This window comes from Dromiciops gliroides, chromosome 6 (genome assembly GCF_019393635.1).
Source record: "Dromiciops gliroides isolate mDroGli1 chromosome 6, mDroGli1.pri, whole genome shotgun sequence".
In the NCBI taxonomy this organism is placed as follows: Eukaryota; Metazoa; Chordata; class Mammalia; order Microbiotheria; family Microbiotheriidae; genus Dromiciops; species Dromiciops gliroides.
Window position 1 is genome coordinate 78,746,604 of NC_057866.1, and position 21,881 is coordinate 78,768,484.

General features: G+C 36.5%; 1 protein-coding gene across 1 annotated transcript in view; it reads left to right on the forward strand.

The window, feature by feature from the left end:
• The window catches only part of TAPT1 (transmembrane anterior posterior transformation 1), a 95,897-nt gene that overhangs the window by 63,473 nt on the left and 10,543 nt on the right, over positions 1-21,881 (forward strand). The window contains exons 9-13 of the mRNA XM_043971592.1: positions 4,334-4,414; positions 7,343-7,452; positions 9,339-9,398; positions 10,090-10,158; positions 14,044-14,120. Coding sequence (XP_043827527.1) covers positions 4,334-4,414; positions 7,343-7,452; positions 9,339-9,398; positions 10,090-10,158; positions 14,044-14,120 — 397 coding nt within the window. The remainder of the gene's footprint in view (positions 1-4,333; positions 4,415-7,342; positions 7,453-9,338; positions 9,399-10,089; positions 10,159-14,043; positions 14,121-21,881) is intronic.

Sequence of the window (21,881 nt, forward strand, 5' to 3'; positions counted from 1 at the left end):
TATAGCCTTCACATTTGTAAGCAATAAGGAATTACTTGTACTTGTACTTGTATTTGCGCTTCCCTTTTGTTCTCTACTTCTAGTGTCCTTTTCTTAGTTTCTTTTTTTTTTTTTAACTAGCTTTTTCTTAGCCAAATGAGAAGGAAAAAATATCATTTAAAAGCAATTATAAGTGAATGCCTATTGATTCATTTTATCCATTGATCCATGTAAGGGGGTAAAATTCTAGCTCGTCTGTCTAAAATATCTAATGAGTGGTCACCAATCAATTATAAGCTTTAGCAAGAGTTTAGACGTTTAAGCATTTATTAAGGAGAATACGAATTTGGTGAAGAGAGAGAGAAAGGCCTAGATTCATCTATCTTGGGAGCTACAGTTCTCCTGCCCCACTCTCCACGAGAGTCCTGGTGAAAGAGCAAGAGTGCCAGCCTCACCCCTCCTTCCTCCCACAAGCAAACGTCACTTCCTGACACCAAAGAAAAGCCACGTGGCTTGCCCTCAGACACCTTCTCCTGACGGCCGAGCTTTCCTACAGTAGCTCTCCAGCAGGTGGCATCATTCTAATCGTTACAGCCATGAGGCAAAAATACATCATTAAACTCTGCATGATCACAGATAAGTGTAGACATGGGTTATGTGCAAGACTGACCATACAAGATAATTTATTCCCTTTTCTGTTTCAGCAGTTAAGTATGATGTTTTTCAAGTATACAGATTTAAATAAAAATTGAACATATTAAGCACAGTCAGAACTTCAATACGTGGATATAATGGCATTTAGAAATACCTGCAAAATGTTATTGTTTCCTATGTAAAATAATTTCTATTGCTATATCACCTGTCATCATCTGTTCAGGGATGTTGATGAGAAAATTACTGCATTATGTGGAAGTTTGGTCTGGTTGACCCCTAAGGTCCCTTTTTTTAATTTTTTTTTAAGTGAGGCAATTGGGGTTAAGTGACTTGCCCAGGGTCACACAGCTAGTAAGTGTTAAGTGTCTGAGGCTGGATTTGAACCCAGGTACTCCTGACTCCAGGGCCAGTGCTCTATTCACTGCGCCACCTAGCTGCCCCCCTAAGGTCCCTTTTAATGCTAAAATTTGTGTGTATGGTTTTGTTTTTGGTTTTTTGTGGGGCAATGAAGGTTAAATGACTTGCCCTGGGTCACACAGCTAGTAAGTGTTAAGTGTCTGAGGCTGGACTTGAACTCAGGTCCTCTTGAATCCAGGGCCGGTGCTTTATCGCTACACCACCTAGCTGCCCCATTCATGCTAAAATTCTATGATTGTCTACATGAACCAAAGGTATGCCTGGTACATGAAGGCATTTTTTTAGAGTAACCATTTGGAGTCATTTGGGCCTTTACCACCAACCCCAAATGCTCTAAAAAGCCAATATTGTCCCCATCCTAGCCTTTCCCTTTACATAATACTTAGAATGCCTGTTTTCCTGGAGAAATTTTTCATTCAAAATTAATAATATTATGGATTAATAGTAATTTCCTTATTCTTTAAAAGGCAAAAAAAAAATTTAAACTGTAGCTATCCTTTACAAAAGCACTTGAGTATGTTGTCAAGAAGCCAAGCTTTAACATTTCAGTAAGGCCCCATCTGTTCTGAATGAAGGTTCATTCATTTATTCATTCATTCTATATGTATGTACATGTATATATGTATATATACATATATGTGTTTAGCTTGGTTCCTTCTACATTACTGATATAAAAATGCATGACAGGAATATAGATTTTTTTTTCTTTCCCCCCCTACCCCCATGGCAATGGGGGTTAAGTGACTTGTCCAGGGTCACACAGCTAGTAAGTGTCAAGTGTCTGGGGCTGGATTTGAACTCAGGTCCTCCTGAATCCAGGGCTGGTGCTTTATCTACTGCACCACCTAGCTGCCCCCAGGAATATAGATTGAACTGAACTAAAAACCTCATTTCATTCTGTTAGAAGTCTCCATCCAATTCTATATCCTTTAACCTATGAAAAAATTAAAAGAATGAAAATTTCCTTCCCAGAGTCTGAGTTGGAAGAGACCTAGCAGGTCATTTAGTCAAAAAAACACCCTTAAGAGCATATGTAGCAAGTGGTTCTCTGCTTTGCATAAAAGATCTCTAATGAGGTAAAACCATCTTCTGAGTCAGCCGTTCCCACTTTTGAATAGTTCTAATTATTAGAAAGTCTTGCAAATTCTATATATGAAGTGGGAACTTTCACATTTTTGTAGTAGATGGGGATTTGGAGAGGGGTTATATAGGCTGATGCTTATCTACATCACATGAAAGGGAGGGCATAAAGGTTCCTGTAGGGCCTCTGAGAAGTTACGGATGGGTTATAAGTTATAAGTGAAAGACTTTCCCTTCTCCTATGACTAAACCAATTCACATGCACTCATAAAAATTAGGAACATAGAATTATATCTCACTGTGTAATCCTATAGTCACTAATATGCTAGCATGTGTAGGGATTTAGGATTGGAAGATAAGAGTGTACACCATCTAGTCATTCCCTTCACATGAGTTCAGTGTGGGGTATGTGCAGTTTAAGATGTTTATGGTACATCCTTTTAACATGTCTAATAGTTGGAGGTGGAAGACTGAAGGTTACAGAGGTGGTTAGGGGTAGATGAATAGATCTGAGAATCGTTATCATAAAGATAGGGGAGCTAAGATCACCAGGCAAAATGTGCGTTGGAAACGAGTCTTTCATCTGTTTTCAATGCCATTTACCTTGGAATGTATCAGTTGAACTATAAGAATCTTGTTTTTATAGACCACAAAGTATGTTTGTATGTACAGATTTTTCCCCCCTTTTACAGTACACTTTTCATATTTTCATAGTACTTTTATGTTCTACAAGAGGCAGTGTCGTATAGTAGATTGAGAACCAACCTCAAAGCCCAGGAAAACCTGTGACAAATACTAGCTGGTGTGGTCGTAGGAAAGCCACTTAGCAAGTTTCTTAATGCTTTTTGGCAACTCTGGGATCATAAATTGTACAAAGGTTGCTGACTTTCATTGGTAGAGACATTTCCTCACCTGCAAGTTACCTGTGGTCAGTTGTTGAAGTGGAGGAGGAATAAGGTAAACTACAAAATGGACATCTCTGTAAAGTAATTTCTCTTTTATCGCAATAGCAACATCTGATGCCTGGCACAGTTGTTAAACCTGAAATATTTGTTAAATGAATGAATGAATTTCAGAAAAACGGTGGATAAAAGGTTGATTGGTTAGAAAAGGCAAATGGATGTGATAGTGTTAAAGAGAATGGGAATGAGAGAATAGGAGATGGGGATTAAGGATTGTTTTCCCCCACATGACTGGAAGTTGATAATATAGAGGTTGGAACAGAAGCACAACAGGTAGAGGGAAATTGTTAGCCATGAAGGTAACAGTTGGTGCCAGTTGAAAAATAAAGCTCCCATTCTCCAGTGAGTATTTTTGGGCAAGGGCCAAAGATGCAGTGCCATACTTACTCTTGCCTGATGGAGAAGTGGAGGTATCAGTGTGGTTTCTGCAGCTATTCAGGAAGATTCTGGGTATTGGTCTGCTCCAGCTGCTGCTGTTCCTACTGTTCTTCTAGCAATGGCAAACCACTCCAATATCTTTTCCAGGAAAGCCCCAAATGGGGTCATGAAGAGTTGTCGACGACTGAAATAACTGAACTTCAACAGCAACACGAGTGACAGGAGGGGAAGAGGTGGTGGATGTATCACTTAAATCAGGGGTAGTGCTAATACGGCTGAATCCCCACTTGGCAGAGGGCACAGGAATGGCTAGCTTAGAAGGGGATGGAAAGAAGGCACTCTTGAGTCCTGTAAAACAAACTACCAATAAAGTGCCAACCTGATTTTTAGATCCAACTAAAACTTTTATTTCCATATGTTGTTAATTGTCTAGACTTAATAAGATGATGAAGAAAATGTTAATAATGCAGATTAAACTTTGAAATATGGCTTGTGCACATTTTTTTCAGAACATCAGTTCTTAACTTTCTACCAGCACACTCCTGATTGTATCAGATATACCACTTGATTGTAAGTTGTAGAGGATAGTAACCATAACTCACTCAGTTTAAACTTAACATAATTTTAGAGTGAGAAGGTATCCTGGACATTACCTAGTAAACCTTTTACTTTTATAAGTGAGGAAACTTAGATCCAGTGGGGTTGTTTCATCCAAGGACATTTGTATTTTACACCATTTTCAATTAACTTTCTGGCCTACAGTGTCAGACTAATAACAGCTCGCATGTTATCTTGTGTGTTGTAAGTGCTTAATATTTATTGAAATAAATTTTAAATATGTTTTTTATATTTCTCATTTTTAGATATTAAGGAACGATTCACAAATTATGTGCTCTTGCTAATAGTATGTCTAAGAAATATGGAACAATTTTCTTGGAATCCAGGTAATTACCCATTTACCAACTGTGATGAAGCTTAATTTTACTTTTAAATTAAAACTCTTAAAATGTGTGGCAAATAAAATTATATGTGGTCACCTTATTTCTGTCCCAAGTTTAGAGAAAATTAGCTGGGGTTTATTATATATTTGTTACTTAGAAATTAGAGGCTACTGCACCAGTTTGGGGGCATTAAGCATTTATTAAAGTATATTAAATATCAATAAGAGAGCACACATGGCTCTGAAAGATAGGAAAGCCTAGCTAGGACAGAGAAGAAAGAGAAAACTGGGCCGCGTGGCTCCCCTTCCATGTTCCCAGGCCAAGAGAGAGAGCTCCTCAAGCTTAAGCTCCCTGAGGGAAGAGTGAGAGGCTGCCCTTACACATGGCTTAAAGCTCATTGGCTGGCATCGTTCAAATCTGCTGAGGTCAGAGCCCAGAGAACAGATCCTCTGGTGGGAACAAGGCTGTCAGGTGGGTGTGGTTTGGAGTGAGGTAACTTCCTGACTCTGGGCCAGCCTTAAGAAAGGTTAGGCCAGGCCAGACTCTCTCAGCGGGGCCTCTGGGAGTCCCCAAGCTCCTATTATTAATCATTTTCTCACAAATGGAATGAAATAATTGCTGAAATTGATAAGAAATACATTTTCAGCTTTATCTAATTTATGTGCATGTAAAATAAAATTCAAACTGAGCCCAATTCAAGGCTTGTAGGTGTTCTTTCCATCCATTTTAAGTGTGCCTTCATCTTTTCCCGATCCCTGAAATACTGGGTTTGGGATCATGAAGATGTAATAGGTGCTTGTCACAATACTCTTCCACCCCTCCCCTGGTTCTCGCTCCTGCCTTCACTCCTGGGACAGTCACTTCAGATCGCTTACTCCAGGGAAGCTCCGCCTGGAGTCACCAGGGGCTGCCCTTCCACTGCAGAATGTCTGCCAAGGGCAAGTAGCCCAGGAAATCTTGAGAGGCTTTGTTACCAAATGGAATAAACCTTCAAGATGCCAAAACGGGGACAACCATTTGTCAAGGGGCAGAAGTGAGACCTTAGAGGTCATCTAGTCCAAATGTCCCCCACACTCCCCCCGCTTTTTTTTACAGATGAGGGATCTGAGGCCCAGAGGGAAATTAACTACCCAAGCCCACACAAATAGTAAGTGATAGAGCCAAGATCAAAACCCAACTCTCCTGCCTCCATAACAGCTCTCTTTCCACTCCGCTACGCTGTAGCAGAAGCCCTGCCTGTACTTAGAACGTGGCATGAAGTTGTGTCGCCAAAAAACGTCCTCAAATGCTGAAGTGATGTCTAAAGAATTGAACTTCTCTTTAACAGAATGGGAAAATGCATTTGGAACAAAACGTTTACACTAAAAGGCAGTGCCTAGAAGAGGGGTTCTTCAAACTCAGTTGTTAAGCCTCATTCCACAAACACCTGGCAGTCTGTGGTAAGAGTCATGGCCAGAGTCCATGATGCCAGGAAACATCTTAATTGGAAATCTTATCTTAAAAGCCAGGTTACTGGGTGACTACCTCCTTATCCAAAGTGATATTTTTTTCTGTTTGAGAAAAAGATACACATTTGTTTCCAAGATTACTACTGTCTCTAAATCCTTTTATGGCAAAAACTCTCTCTGTGGCCATCAGGAGACCAGTTCTGTGCAAATAGACATATGATAGTTTCCTACCTGGCAAACAACTTTCATTGACCAGTACAAACTCCACAGTTCCAGAACAGTAAAGGGATGAAATTGAAACCCCCTTCCAGGTGTAAAATACAGGTGTACAAACACTAGCCAAGAACCATGGTGTAAATATTATCCTCCCTACTTCTCTCCCTTCTGTCCTTTTCTTTCAGGTCTTACATTCTCCCTTGGTTTTAGACGTTCCTGTTCAAATTCCATGTTTATTTTTCATCAGTTTTTGTTTCATAAGTCTTCATACATTTATAAATTAGTCTGACTTGACTAATGTAAGTAAAAACACTTCGTGAATTAAAATACTCCTAATCTGGGAGTACAGGGGAGAAACTAAAGGAACTGAAACCTCTATGAGTATTAAAGGACCACAAGCAAGGGTGGTTCCTAAGGCCCTGCCCTCAATACTCTTCTATTCCCCCCCCCCCATAATATCTACTGCTGTGGCTTCAATTGATGGCTCAATATAAATGTCTGCAAATTCTATAATATCAAGTCCCGATATATTATTACCTAAGCTCTAGTCCTCCCGTTTCAGTTGATTGCTAGAAATCATTTGACTGCCCTTCAGGCCCTTCACACTCAACATGGATCTCTCATAGAATCATAACCAAAAGTGAACAGAGATCATTTAGATCTGCCTCCTCAGAAGATGCAAAAACTGAGGGGGGGGGGCGGGGGGGCGGGATTAACTGAGTCTGCAAGGAAGCCAGAGAAACTGAAAAGAGGAAGTAAGAGGGCAGAGCATTCGAGGCATAGGGGGCAGTCACTGCACAGAACTGGACAGGAGAGATGGAGAGTCTTATGTGATGAACTAGAAGTAGACCAACATAGAGGGATCTAGGGGATTAAAGAGTAAGAATAGTGGAAAGGCAGAAATAGGAGAGGTTAGCAAGAGCTTTAAATGTCAAAAAGAAGTTTCTATTTGAGCTTAGAGGTAACAGGGAGTCACTGGAGCTCACTGAGCAGTGGGGCGACATAGTCAGGTTTGGGCTTTAGACAAATCACCTTGGCAGTGAGTGGATTGTAGCTACAAAGTTCCCTACAGGTTATAATTATTCCTTCAATTTGAGCACAGACATAACTATTTTGTCAATGGGAAGATGTTTACAGGGACAATTCCATAATGGTAAAACTTAATTTTATTAGTTCAAGACAGGAGAGGTTCACCCTTTGGAGATTTTAAACTGTTGTGAAAACACACAGTGATTATCTGATTTTTGTTCTCTTCTTACTTTTCTAGATCACCTTTGGGTGTTGTTTCCAGATGTCTGCATGGTGATCGCCTCAGAAATCGCTGTGGATATTGTAAAGCATGCCTTTATCACCAAATTCAATGATATCACCGCAGATGTATGTTTGCCATAATGATCTGAGAGTTTTAAATTAACTTAGGTTTTAATATTTTTTGTTTTTCTTTAATGTAGAGTTAAATTATAGTGTATATTAAGACTTATAGAAAAAGGTATTTTGTATCACTGAAAATTATTTTTATCTCAGAATTAGAAATTCCTTCTATTGTGTTCATAAATTTTAAGATTAGATTTCCTTTTTGCTTCAATGTAATATCACATAACATCTATTCATCTATTTTCTTTTTTCTTTTTCTTTCTTTTTTTGGGGGGGGTTGGGGCAGGGCAGTGAAGGTTAAGTGACTTGCCTGGGGTCACACAGCTAGTAAGTGTCAAGTGTCTGAGGACAGATTTGAACTCAGGTCCTCCTGAATCCAGGGCCGGTGCTTTATCCAGTACGCCACCTAGCTGCCCCTGTTCATCTATTTTCTAGATGTATGCAGAATTTGGTTTTCCTATCAAAGGATTTTATTACATTTAGAGTTTATTTTATGCTTATAACCTTTCTAGAAGTGAGCATATTGATGTGGCTATGTTAAATACATGGTAGAAAAGGAATTCTCTTTGTTCAGATTGGTTTCCCTTATCGTCCTCTTACAGTGGGGTCAAATATAGAAATGCTATCCATCTTAGTGACTTTATGAATATTACTGTGTAATGCATTTAATAAGCAGACTGCAGGAATTTGCATTTGTTCTGTTTCCATATAAAAATGGAGAAATAAAAACTAATGGGATAAGTTTCAGTTGTGAAATTCTACAGTTTGCTGTTTGAGTTATTGTATATTTAAATATTTTACTTTTTTGTTAGAATATTTTGTCACAAAAAGTTTTTATAGTAATTTCCAGATACTGATAAAAAGAATAGCCTTACCTTTTTATCCCTTTGTTGCCTTAAGGAGAACAGCAAAAAATTTCCATTAGTAAAATCATTTTCTCTATATCAAAGTAAAGTTCATAGATTAGATTTTTAAGGATTTAGTGTTTGCTGTTCAAATTGGCAAACATATATACATCTTCAGACTATACCGTATTAATCATATTTATTCTTATACCTTCAAGGCAGTAAAGCATTAGCATTTTTATATATGACATTAGAATTCTTAGTAGTTTATCCTTATCTAAATTAATATTGTTTAAAAAACCTTACAACAGAGTTCCTGAAACCCCCAGCTTCTTGACGTTTCATGATCATGAGTATATACTAACATTGTGTATATTTGCATACTGCTCTTATCTGTAGCAAATATCTTTTAATCTAGGAAATACATTTTAAAGTGATTTAATAACTTTATATAATAAAAAATAAGTATCATGTTTATATACAATTCAAAGGAAATAAGTTGGGAAAATATAGGTAGATGAAATTTAATAAGAAAGCCATGTTTAATATTCTTCCTGCCTTTTTTTGTCATACCTTCAACTCTAATAACTTAAATTATGTCTTCTGAAAAGAAAAATTCATTATATGGACATCTTAGCTCTTAATATTTTGTATTGGGATTCAGTGCCACCCTCTGGTAATGCTAAACACAAAAACACATTTTGACAATTAGCCCTTTTCTGGCGCATATCATTTTAGCCTCAGAATCAACAAAAATTAAGGATGATGTTTTGTTTTACATTTCAAGTGACAACCCAACTATTGTATTATCATTTGTGTTGTCAGCAAGATTATTGTACTTCAGCATTTCATGAAATATCAAGTCATAACCAAACATGAACATTGGCCAGATCAGTGAATTTAATATTATTCTAAGTGTTCTGTCTGTTACTATATCAGATATGATTTAAAGATATTAGGTATAAATTACGCTTCACAAATAAACACAGATTTTCCCACATGTGTCATAAAGAGTTACATTTCTTGCTTTCAATTTTTTTTTAGGTCTACAGTGAGTACAGAGCTAGCCTTGCTTTTGACCTTGTTAGCAGCCGCCAGAAAAATGTATGTATTAAATCAAAAGTATCTTCTGATATAAATTAATGGTCTATTAAATGCAATTTGGACATATTACTTAAAGGATCCATGATTTTAAGGACTTAGGGATTATCTTGTTCATATCAAAGCTATTCTCTGCCTTAGTATGCGATCTTTGTGAATTACCTGACCAAAAATTTTTCATCAATCAATGGCATAGCTTCTCATAATCAGTATCACTAAACTAGGCAGGTCCTCAGATGACAGATTTCATTTGCCAGGTGCATCCCCAAAGCCTGTCTCACTGCTTACACTGCACGAAGTGAGACCCCTGAGAATTCAGAGTCATCTCTATGCCATGACAAGGCATTGGCACAGCCAGCACCTTCAGAATTTTGAAATGTCAACCAAGAAAAATTGCAACATTTAAATTTCCTTATAACCCGTAAGCTAAATAGTAAAAGTAAACAATGTTATGATCAGTACTCAATTGTCTAATTTATCTTTAATAACATTATCTTATAAATACCTTTATATTTAAAATGTGTTTTAAGCTTTCTTGTTTCACCAGTTTTATTGAATGACATTAAAGTTTCTTATCCACATACTTTAATTTTTACCTGTCTGGTGTTTACTAACAAATAGCAGCAATTGCAAAATAAAATGTTTTAAACTAGTTTTTGAGAATTTGAAATCTGCTTATTCTTTCTCTTTCTAGGCATACACTGATTATAGTGATTCTGTTGCACGGAGAATGGGCTTCATTCCTCTCCCACTGGCTGTTTTAGTAAGTATCTTGTACATCTGTGCCTTAGTACTTCAAATGCTTCAATGATCAATAATTTCACCAGTGTAACTCTACATCTTAGTATACTTCACTTGCTCTGCATCTACTTCCTCATTTAAATAGTGACCATACTAATTATTTTTAAAGTTCTGAAGTATTAGCAAGTATGTTACACTAAGATTGTTTCCAAGGAGTCCGACATTACTTTTAGTGAGACAAGTTAGAGACCTTTAGTTTAAAGTTATAAATGCATTTGTTCATACAACTAGAAATGTTATAAGTGACAGTGGAGACTTGCAAATAGTTTTCAGGTGCCATTATGCCTGCCCAATCTAGATCAAGCCATGATATATTTGCTTTTGTTTGTATCCATATTTGTCGATGTCCTTTCTTTCTAGTTAATCTCATCTTTTTAAGAAAAGAGAATATAAGCATCTTCCTATAGCAAGTATTGCTAGTAAAAACAATTCTGGGGGGCAGCTAGGTGGCGCAATGGGTAAAGCACTGGCCCTGGATTCAGGAGGACCTGAGTTCAAATCCAGCCTCAGATACTTGACACTACCTGTGTGACCATAGGCAAGTCACTTAACCCCCATTGCCCTGCCCAAAAAAAAAAAAATTCTGTAAACACTGAATCTCAATAAAACCAAATGAAAAATGAAGTAGAATGGAGTGGTAGAGTGCATTAATTGTATTTTATACTTACTACCAGTTTGCCTTTTGGTTATGAACACTTGACTGACTTACTGATATTTTCATTTCCATGAAATCCAGATTGTAATACCTTGAGAGATTTTGTTTTTAAATTGTACTAATAGTTTATGTTGTATGATTCTCTTTGCTTTGAAAATGAAAAAAGGTCAGATGCTAGGTCTTATAATATGAGAAATTTAATATTGAAGGTCATCTTAACCCTTTAAAAAAGTTTATGAGCGGGGCAGCTAGGTGGCACAGTGGGCAAGTCACTTAACCCCAATTGCCTCACCAGGAAAAAAAGTTTATGAGCAAACAAGAAAAGAGAATTTATGAGCTAGTAGAATCATAAGGAGGTATAAATTCATATTTTGCAACTGGAAATATCAATTTTTCTTTTCTAGATACCCAAGCTGAAGTATAGAAATGAAATTAGAATACACATTAACTGAAAATTTTTCATATACTAAATCCGAGGATAAATATAAATTTCCTGAGGGATAAAGATTGCATGGAAGTGATTGCTTTGAGTAAAAGATGACCTTACTCTGCCAATTAAACCTTTACCCATTTTGGCCAGCATCACATATATTTAGTCAGGAGAACATACTACCAGTAACCTACTCATTTATTTTATGGCAATTATCATTCATATTTTAAAATTTAGTGTTTCTAAACTTTTCTCAAATTTGAACTATGTTTCTTTGCACTGTTTTCTAAAATTATTCAGCCAAAAGACTTAAATACGCTTAGTAATAATATTAGGAAACGAAACCATTTTATTTCAGAAAAGCTTGCTATATTATTAATAGGGACTCCTTATAAAGTAGTGGTGAGGTGATTCTCTTTTTTAGTGCATCTGTCTTTAGGTCAAAAAATGGCATCATAGCTTGGTAGAAATGATTATATCTTTTAGTCCTGATTTTCTAAAAAGAAAGAAGACATTTCCTAAGGTCCAGTTAGTAAGCAAGCTTAGCCACTAAAAGTTACTGAAGAGTTGTGAAAGCCATGATAGTAAGAAACATACAGAATTAGGCTTATAATTGATTAAAATTACCTCATATCATAGTGGAAGGAAGGGGCAGTACAAGGAAGAAAAACTAATCTAATTAATTCATTTTTTCTGACTTTTAAAAAATAGACTTTTGGATAAAGCACCAGCCCTGGATTCGGGAGGACCCGAGTTCAAATCTGGCCTCAGACACTTGACACTTACTAGCTGTATGACCCTGGGCAAGTCACTTAACCCCCATTGCCCCACAAAAAACAAACAAACAAACAAAAAAGTCTATTTTTTTTTTCAGGGCAATGAGGTTTAAGTGACTTGCCCAGGGTCACATAGCTAGTAAGTGTCAAGTGTCTGAGGCCGGATTTGAACTCAGGTCCTCCCGAATCCAGGGCTGGTGCTTTATCCACTGAGCCACCTAGCCACCCCAATAATAGACTTTTTAACCAATTTTTACTATTTAAGAATGGAAAAAAAATACCTCCTTTGTTTTCCAAATAAAGAGAAGAGTGCCAAAAAAAAATTTGTAATTCTATAGATTGTTTTGTGGATTTTCAATATTAAAAATTTCCCTTAGAGATGTGACTGCACATTAATCATTGACTCATTTATTTAAGAAAAAGTTGGTCTGGCTAGGGCTAGTATTAACTTAATTTTCCAATGAAATTTACTAAATATAAGTTTATTAGTTCTTTCCAAAGAAAGAAACTTTAAGAATTTTGAATCAAAAAACTTATTTTTATCCTACAGAATCTTTCTATTATTGTATATACTTAATGTATTTAAATGAATAATATAAAATAAATAAATATTATAAACTATTTTATTTTTATATTGAGTATCTACATATGTTAGGTTTCAGTGATCCTATTAAAAATGTATCCTTGATCATTAGCAATAACATCGGAAGAACTTAAAACAATTGTAGTAGAAACTGGACTTATTCTAAGATATAATATCTCAATTTACCTATAAATAGCCCTGCCCTCTCTTCAGCTCTGTCCTTTGTGCCAGTTACCACAGAGCATTAGGCTTGGAATCAGGGAGACCTAAGTTCAAATACAGCCTCAGACACTAGCTGTATGACTCTGGGCAAATCATTTAACCTCTGTTTGCTTTAGTTTCCTCAACAGTAAAATGGAAATAATAACATCACTTACCTTCCAGGTTTATTGTGAGGATCAAATGATGTCATATTTGTTAAGCACTTAGCATAGTTCCTGGAACAAAGTGATTTTTAATAAAGGCTTGTTTTTTTCCATCATATATGAGTATCAAGCCAACATAATTGTATCATCCATATTTTTAACATCTTTTTTTGACGAGTACCAAAAAATTCATACACTAGATTTAAAAACTCAATGCCTATTAATCTCTCTGCCTGTGGTAAAATAAACATTCAGCCATCTGTCTTAAAAACAAATACTCGGCCTGTTTATTGGCCCCAAATCAATAAGTTTCTGAGATTGATTAGTTTTTTAGTTAGCCAGGCCATATTCTGGAATCATCCTGTTCTTTTAAGGTCCTCCTTAGTCACATGGGAGAGAGTGGTAGTTAAAAAGAAAATGTATATTGTAGAAGACAAAAGCTGAGGTGAGGTATGGACAAACTTACTAAAGGAAAAAGTAGAATATGGGGATGGGTGGGTGGGAGTGTGTGTGTTTTCTCTGGCTTCCAGTAGGAAGAGATTTTAATGTGAAGAAATCGCCTTAAATTCTCTATGTCAAAATTATATTTTATTATTTATAATATTAGACAAAATTATAATATTAGACAAAATCTAAAGAATCTTATTGAGTTGCCATTGCATCAGCCCAAGTGGCTTCTGACTGAAGGGATTAACACCTTCTAATAAGAAATGGGGGGGTGGGGTTGAAAATAAGAGAGAAAAATATGGAGACACTGCTGTACTGCTGAAAGATCTGTATATCTTAGGCAAATTCAGAAGCTTATTATTCCTAGGTTTGCCTGAGCAAGCCAAAAACTGCTCTCAACAAGAATTTGTTATAAATTGGACAGCTTTAGATGTATAGGAGACCCATCTACTTAGGTAACTATTGGTCATCACCAAAAGAGTATTCCAGTCAATACAGGCAAATCCTAAAGAGTTAATAAGAGGCAGGTGGGTTGGTGTCTAAATAAAATATTAATAACTACTGATTTGTTTCTCTTTGCATTTTTGTTAGCTCATCAGAGTTGTAACAAGCTCAATTAAAGTGCAAGGAATCCTGTCTTATGCCTGTGTCATACTCTTCTATTTTGGGTAAGAGTAACCATTCTTGAGTTTATTTGTAGTTCAGTAAGCTAATGACATAAGATATAACTCAAATTGAGATAGTCCAAGTGATACCGCCATTCAGTATGTTATACAGCTAGAGAAGTGCCTGCTGTGGGGAGTTTTCTTTGTTAGAATGTATCTTCTTTAAAAGATGTCTTATATCTATTTGGAACTATTAATAGCAGTTGTGTCAGGAGTGAGAAGTGGTAGTCCTTAGATATTCCTCAATAAAGAATTACACTCTTGCACACAGTCAAATTAGAATTAAAATGGTCTTTTATTTGATGCTAGGAAAGTGACTGAGAGGAAGGTCAGAGACCTAGCCTCCTAAAGAAGAATTCAAAAGCACTTCCTTCAAGACAACAGGAAGTGCAAGGCTTTTATAAAGGATAGATTTGGGGGGTGGAGGGGTACTTGACCTCAGATACTGAAATAGTTGGTATCATGTTTCCTGTGCTCTAGGGTCGAAATTTGCAGGTTTGGGGGCAGTGATAATCCTGTCCTCTGGTATTATCTCTGTCTCCTGGATTCATCCAGGTATTAGCACATGTGGTTAACATTTGGCTTCTTGCTGTTCCGTTATCAGGCAGATCAATCATTTTTCACAGAAAGAGCTTCCCTAGGCCTGCTGCTTCTTTGAGTTTGTTTCTCATAGGAAAAACCCCTTCTGATTGATTTGAGGCCTATGTCATTTTAAGCCCTTTTTATATCTAAGGGGAAATGGGGTGGAAGTCCATCTTCTGTAACTGCTTCAGGCTGAGCAGGAAAATCACAGGGGGAGGGGAATAAGTCCTTGTGAGCCTTGTCCAGAGGGTGTGGGAGGTGTACAGGCAGGAGCTGTTGCTGTCATAAGGTTGAAAGCCTTGAATCTAGATGAAACAAACTTTAACAAGAGGTTAAAAAAAAGGCAAAGGCCAAAACTCAAAAGGACAAGAGCCAATATTACTATAGGGAGAAAATGGGTCCCCCAAGAGAAAAACTAGGGACCCCAGGATCCCATGTGTCCATCATCATAAAAAAACAAATCCCACTGTGCATTGCCCATAGTGTTTGCAGGGGCATCAGGGCACCTCTTCAGTGGATTTACTTTCCTGGTCAGATTGCTTGTAGAGACTTCTCAGATGTTCCTGTTAAAAATCCTTTGCATAACACATCTCAATACAATACAGTCTCTTAAGTTTTACTGAATTCTTTACTTTGCAATTTCTGTTTAGATTGCTTAAGCATTTTGGAAGTCCAAATCTAAATAGCCCTTGATGTAAAGTCATTACATACATTAATCAATTCTCTCCTCAGGAGGAATAGGGACAGTAAGGATCTAATCCTCACATAAAATTTAAGCTACAAAATACTATTGTAAGAAAATGATCACAAATGAACTTACATAAAAGTTATCAAGTTAATTTCAATTGTAATAAAGGACTTAAGGTGACACTTAAGTAATTAATTTCAAGAGTGCAAGTCAAAATAAATTGTCCGTAATAAACCATGTTTGTACTATAGGACATGCTTTACAGATAAGTGTTATTTTTCACATTACATAATAAACTTAAATAAAGTCAACCTTTCCATAGGTGTAACAAAACATTCTGTAAGTTACCCCCCCCCCAAGAAAACTGGTTGCATTAAAATTCTTTTCTTCAAAACAGACTTAAGGTGTTTCTGATTGTTTTAAAGTGCATAACTACTAGCAAACAGATGACAAAGCCAGATGCTTATACACTTTAGTTGTTTAGAATATAAAAATAATTAGAATTTCTAAGTTAAATAGTTTAAACCAGGGGGCAACTAGATGGCACAGTGGATAGAGCACCGGCCCTGGAGTCAGGAGTACCTGAGTTCAAATCTGGCCTCAGACACTTAACACTTACTTGCTGTGTGACCCTGGGCAAGTCACTTAACCCCAACTGCCTCACTTAAAAAACAAACAACAAAAAAAAAACAATAGTTTAAACCTTCTACTGCATCTCACGATAATAACCCAAATATTTCAATATCAACCTAAGGAATAAAGATCCAATATTGTATTCATGCTGATCACATGACATGATTATAGGAATTTGCCATAAAAGAAGAGGGACAACACTCTCAAGGAATAATACTTCCCTAAACTTCATGTCCACTCCAGGCAGAAGTTGTATAGATAGCCAGTTGTAGTGGGCCAGGCTTAAAATCAATCAGGTGGGATAGTTTACATTCCATGTGTCATATTGAGGAATCAAGTCAGAAGAACCTTACCTCAGCCTTTGCTGAAAGTCATTCTCCCAGCCTTTCCCATGACAATTCCACCACCTGCAATTCATGTATGTGAATCCCCTTAGGGTTGCTGTCACCATGGCTCATTGGCTCAGTAGTATTCCTCAATGATCATACCTGGAGTCAGACTCAGAATAATAACAGTTAACAGTCCCATAATGTCTTTAAATAGCAAGTTTCAGTAATCAGTACTGCAAGTGAATTCATTCCTCATGGATCACATATCCTAGATAACAGTCATTTACTACACTTGTGCTTTTGTTAAATAGATGTTTTTCACCCCTAAATTAGTATTACACATATGAATTTGGCTTTACGATGCTTAATAACAAACAACAAAAGAGTTGGGATAAGTGTAAATAATCCCAAATTGCATGCAGAGAACATATTAGAAAATGTTTCATATAATAGTATATAGTAAAACAGGTTCAGTTATTAACCATGTGGGCATAAATATAGGATACTGCCCATAGAATTCCTTAAACAATGGGAACATCTTTAAGATGACCCAACTAGTTTGTATGCAGTTCCACACATGTTCTTTTTTTTTTCTTTAGTGAGGCAATTGGGGTTAAGTGACTTGCCCAGGGTCACACAGCTAGTAAATGTTAAGTGTCTGAGGCCGGATTTGAACCCAGGTACTCCTGACTCCAGGGCCGGTGCTCTATCCACTGCGCCACCTAGCTGCCCCTCCACACATGTTCTAATTCCAGATGAAATAACAAACATAAATAAACTCAGATTTCTCTTTTAACAGAAATTAAAATTTGACATCCAGATTATAAGAGAAATTGCTTTTTTTTAACCATAGCTGATACAGTTGTTCACCAATTTATACCTTATAAGAAACATAATAGGGGCAGCTAGATGGCTCAGTGGATAGAGCACCAGCCCTGGAGTCAGGAGTACCTGAGTTCAAATCCAGCCTCAGACACTTAACACTTACTAGCTGTGTGACCCTGGGCAAGTCACTTGACCCCAGTTGCCTCACTAAAAAAAAAACAAAATAAGAAGAAACATAATACCTTAAAACAATATTAGGAATTTTTAAAACTTGAAACAAAACCAATTAATTGCCAATCAGGTGTTCTTAATTCAGTTGCATATGCTTTTGCTCTATATGTTACACAGAAAAACATTCCTATAACACTTGCCCTATACAAGGATCTTACAATCATATAGTCCCCAAAACTTTAGCGAGTAGATTCTATCATTATGCCTTAGGAGACAGTAAATGGAACATTTTAATTTCTAAGGCCTAATACTTTTAGCACTTTCAAAGAAAAAGTCACCCATAAATTCATATATTACATTTGATAATGTTGTGACAGTTTCCCAGCTATGTTTATCCTTGTTCCCTTCTCTTCTCTAAGAAGCTATGACCTCTGCCATTACCTAGGAAACATGTTTTAAAGATAAGCACTGAGAAGTTAAGTCAGTTGCCCAGGGTCCCATGACTAGTGAGTATCCTAGGTCGTCTGATTCCTGAACCATTTGGTTTTTTGCTTTTTTCTGCTATATCTTTTAATTAATGATCAAAATAAAAATGAGAAATCTTTGAAAAGGAGAGGGGGAATAGAGAATGGTGAGAAAAATAAAGGAAAGATAATCAACTCTAAATACTTAGTAACTCTAATCACCCCAATGATCCAAATCCATTGTTCCAAAGAAAAATGCTATCCATCTTCAGTCAGAGAACTGATAAGCCCAGAGTGTAAATTGAAGCATATTTTTTCTCTTTATTTTTATTTTTTTGGAACATAGCTAATGTGGAAATATGTTTTACATAACTTCATATATGTAGTGAGTATTGTATTTCTTGCCTTCTCAGTGCGTATGGGAGGGGTGTGGAAAGGGAGAGAATTTGGAAATGAAAATAAAATAAGATTTAAAATAATCAAATAAAAGGAAAATAAGTAAATTATGTGTTTAAAACTAAAAATGTAAAAGTTAGATTCACCCCACCCCACCTCTCCCTCCCCCCAAAAAAGGGAAAAGTGATAAACCATTTAAACCTAAATGTAAGATGTAAACAAATTAAATATAGGATTTCAAGCTAGAAAGGACCTTAGAAGTCATCTAACCCAACCCCCCCTCATTTTATATATGACAAAGCACATCGAAAGATGTAAGGAATTTACCCCAAGTCACACAAGAAGTAATTGAACAAGTGGAGATTCCAACCCAAGACCTTTGCCACTAGGAACAATGTACTTCCCCTACACAATGTGACTTCTCAGAAAATAAAAGGACTAAAATCTTGATTGGATATGGCCAAGAAGAAGTCAGTAGGGAACTTTACTGGGTTTTGATAACTAGGAAGGGCTTTTCCTTCCCTATTCCTTTTCCTCAGACCATATTTTTATTCTTATTGGAGTCATTAATTTTGATACCCATTTTTGCTCAGAATTTAAGGTACTGCTTTGGGGTATTGGTTATTTTACTGCTCTTAAATAGGTTAACAGTGATCTAGTTGCCAAATCTAATTACCTTTTAACAATTTCCTCATTCTCTTTGACCCTTCTGACTTTTGACACCATTAATCATACACTCCAGGGGCAGCTAGATGGTGCAGTGGATAGAGCACCGGCCCTGGAGTCAGGAGTACCTGAGTTCAAATACAGCCTCAGACACTTAACACTTACTAGCTGTGTGACCCTGGGCAAGTCACTTAACCCCAATTGCCTCACTAAAAAAAAAAAAAAAATCATACACTCCTACTGTAGACTCTTTCCTCTCTTAGCTTCAGAGTCACCAAAACCCGGTTGTTTTCACCCTACATCTGCCTCCTTCCCTGAATCCTTGTTCTCTCCCCAGTTCCTTAATCTGTATGTCCCAAGAGCGTCTATCCTTCAGCTTTTTTTAAAATTATATTATCTCCCTTGGCAATCTCATTCATAGGTCTGTGGCTTCAACTACTACCTCTATGTAGAAAACTCCCAAATATTCATCTCCAATCTTGATCTCTCTTTTAAGCACCAGACTTCTATGTCTACAAGACATTTCCATCCACCTAGATGTGCCATTAACACTTCAGACTCAGTATGTCTGAAACCAAGCTTTCCCCTCAATTTCACTTCTTTTTACTTCACTGCTGTCTGTCTCTGTCACCACCGTTAACTCTTCCTCCTATGTTTGTAGCAGTTGGGTTAGCTTTAGCTCTTTCCTCCCTGACCTCTCATGTTTAATCATTGACCAAGTCTTAAAATTCTACAAGTGCACACTGGTGGAGCCTTTCTGAAGAACAATTTGGAAGTATGCCCAAAGGGCTATAAAACCGTTCATACTCTTTGACCCAGCAAAATCTCTACTAGGTTATACTCCAAAGAGATAAAAGGAAAAGGAAAAGGTCCCAATCTACAAAAAATATTTATAGCAGCTCTTTTGTAGTGCAAAAGAACACCTTGTATGAGGAACAGCAAGGCGGCCAGAATCATTATATGTAAAGTGGGAATGAGGCATACAAAAACTAGAGAGGTAGAAAGAGATTCAGTTGTGAAGGGATTTAAAAGATAATCAGAAAATTTTTATATTTGAGTCCAGAGGTAATAGGGAGCCACTGAGGCTTATTAAGTAGGAGAGTGACATGATCAGAACCTGTACTTTAGGAAGATCAGGAAGAGGTTAGAATCAGAGAAACTTGAAGTGAGGCGACCACCCAGCAGGCTGTTGCAGTAGTGAGGTGATGAAGGCAGCCATGTCAAAAGAGGACGGGATGAATACAAGAGATATTATAAAGATAGAAACATTAGGCTCTGGTTTTCACCCCACCAATTTCCTTGGAATTCTCAAATGACATTGTGATTTTATCAGTGAAAACAACCTAAAGAAGAGATATTCCTATCTGCTTTGTTATAATAACCTGAGGACCATGAGACCATCAAGCAGACTTGCATTTCATACCTTCGGTCTGTTTGTCTCCCCCGTTAGAATGGGAGTTTCTTGAGAGCAGGGGCTGTCTATGCTTTTCTCTTTGTTTCCTCAGTGTTTTGCATGGCAATCTTCATAGTAAGCACTTAAAAATACTTTTCTGCTCATTCATTTCTTTTTTGAGATGAAATTAAATTGGTTTCATGCCATGCTCCAGATTGAAAGATAGCTCCCTGTAGCTAGCAGTTATATATCACTTTTAAAGCTTGGAAGGTGCTTTATAAATATTATTTCATTTTATCCTCATAACAGTCCTGGGAGTTAGGTGCAATTATCCTCATTTTAGAGGTGAGGAAACTGGGGCAGACAGAGTTTAAGTGACCTCCAACCAGTCACATAGCTAATAGGTATCATAGTTTGGGTTTGACCTCAGTTCTTCCTGACTCCAGGTACTACATTCTACCCACTGTGCCATCTAGCTGACTTTCATTGTCATAAAAGCACTATAGTGCAAGAAAGACACAAATAAGAAGAAAATGAAAACGTTACTATATTGATATGACCACAAAGTGATGGTAATTTACTAAAATGTTCAATTAACTGTGAAAAGGGATATTTATTTAGCAAGTGCGCCATATTTTACAGTGTTTACTTATTACACTTTTCCAGCAAGATGCATAGCATTGAACACTTTTAACATCCATACACTTGGGAAATCAAGGTCCACTAGGGGAATAGGGAATAATACATACATTAGTCCAGTGTTAGTGAAAATTATATACTTTGGAGGTTACAGGCCTGCTTTTTAGCTAGCAATCAGCTTGAAATGTTATTAAAAGGTTTTTTGTTTCATTTTAATCAAAGAAACAAAAAAAGAAGACTCAAGAAACCTTTCAGACATTGTTTAGAACTTACATGAATTACTTTCTTTGAAATGAAATAAATTTTGGAAGAAGAGGGGAAAAAGTTGTCTGGTTTATTTTTTGTTGTTTTTTAAAGTGAAGGAACAGAAAAGAAGGGATACAGTATTTTATAGTATAATCTCATACTGTTTGATTTACACTATGCATCACCCTTTTCCTGGGTAGTAAGATATTTTTAGCTATATTGTGTTTGTGGCCAATTACTGTCAACTCTACTGTCTAATTGGGTTAGTTTTTTATTATTATTCACAAGAAATTTTAAGTTACAGATCAGCTTTCCTATGTCATCTAGCAACCCCACTACCCTTAACTGAAGTTTTCTTTTGGAAGCTAAACTAATTTTAATATGAATTTAAACAAAACATATTTACACATAAGTTTACTGTCATAATATTATTTAATATTAGATTATATGTATCCTTTTGTATTATGGACTCATTTCTCTTTTTTTGTGAATTTTTTAATTGACTATATCTAGAGCACATCAACTTTTAGTTTTATAAAGTGGTAATTATCATAATAATCTCTTATTGGCTAAGAAAATAGGTATATCAGTGGGATAAAATAGGTACAAATTACACTATAGTAAATTATTATAGTGATCTAGTATATGATAAATTCAAAGATCCAAGCTTTTGAAACAAGAACTTATTATATGACAAAAACTGCTGGGAAAGTTGTAAAACAGTATGGCAGA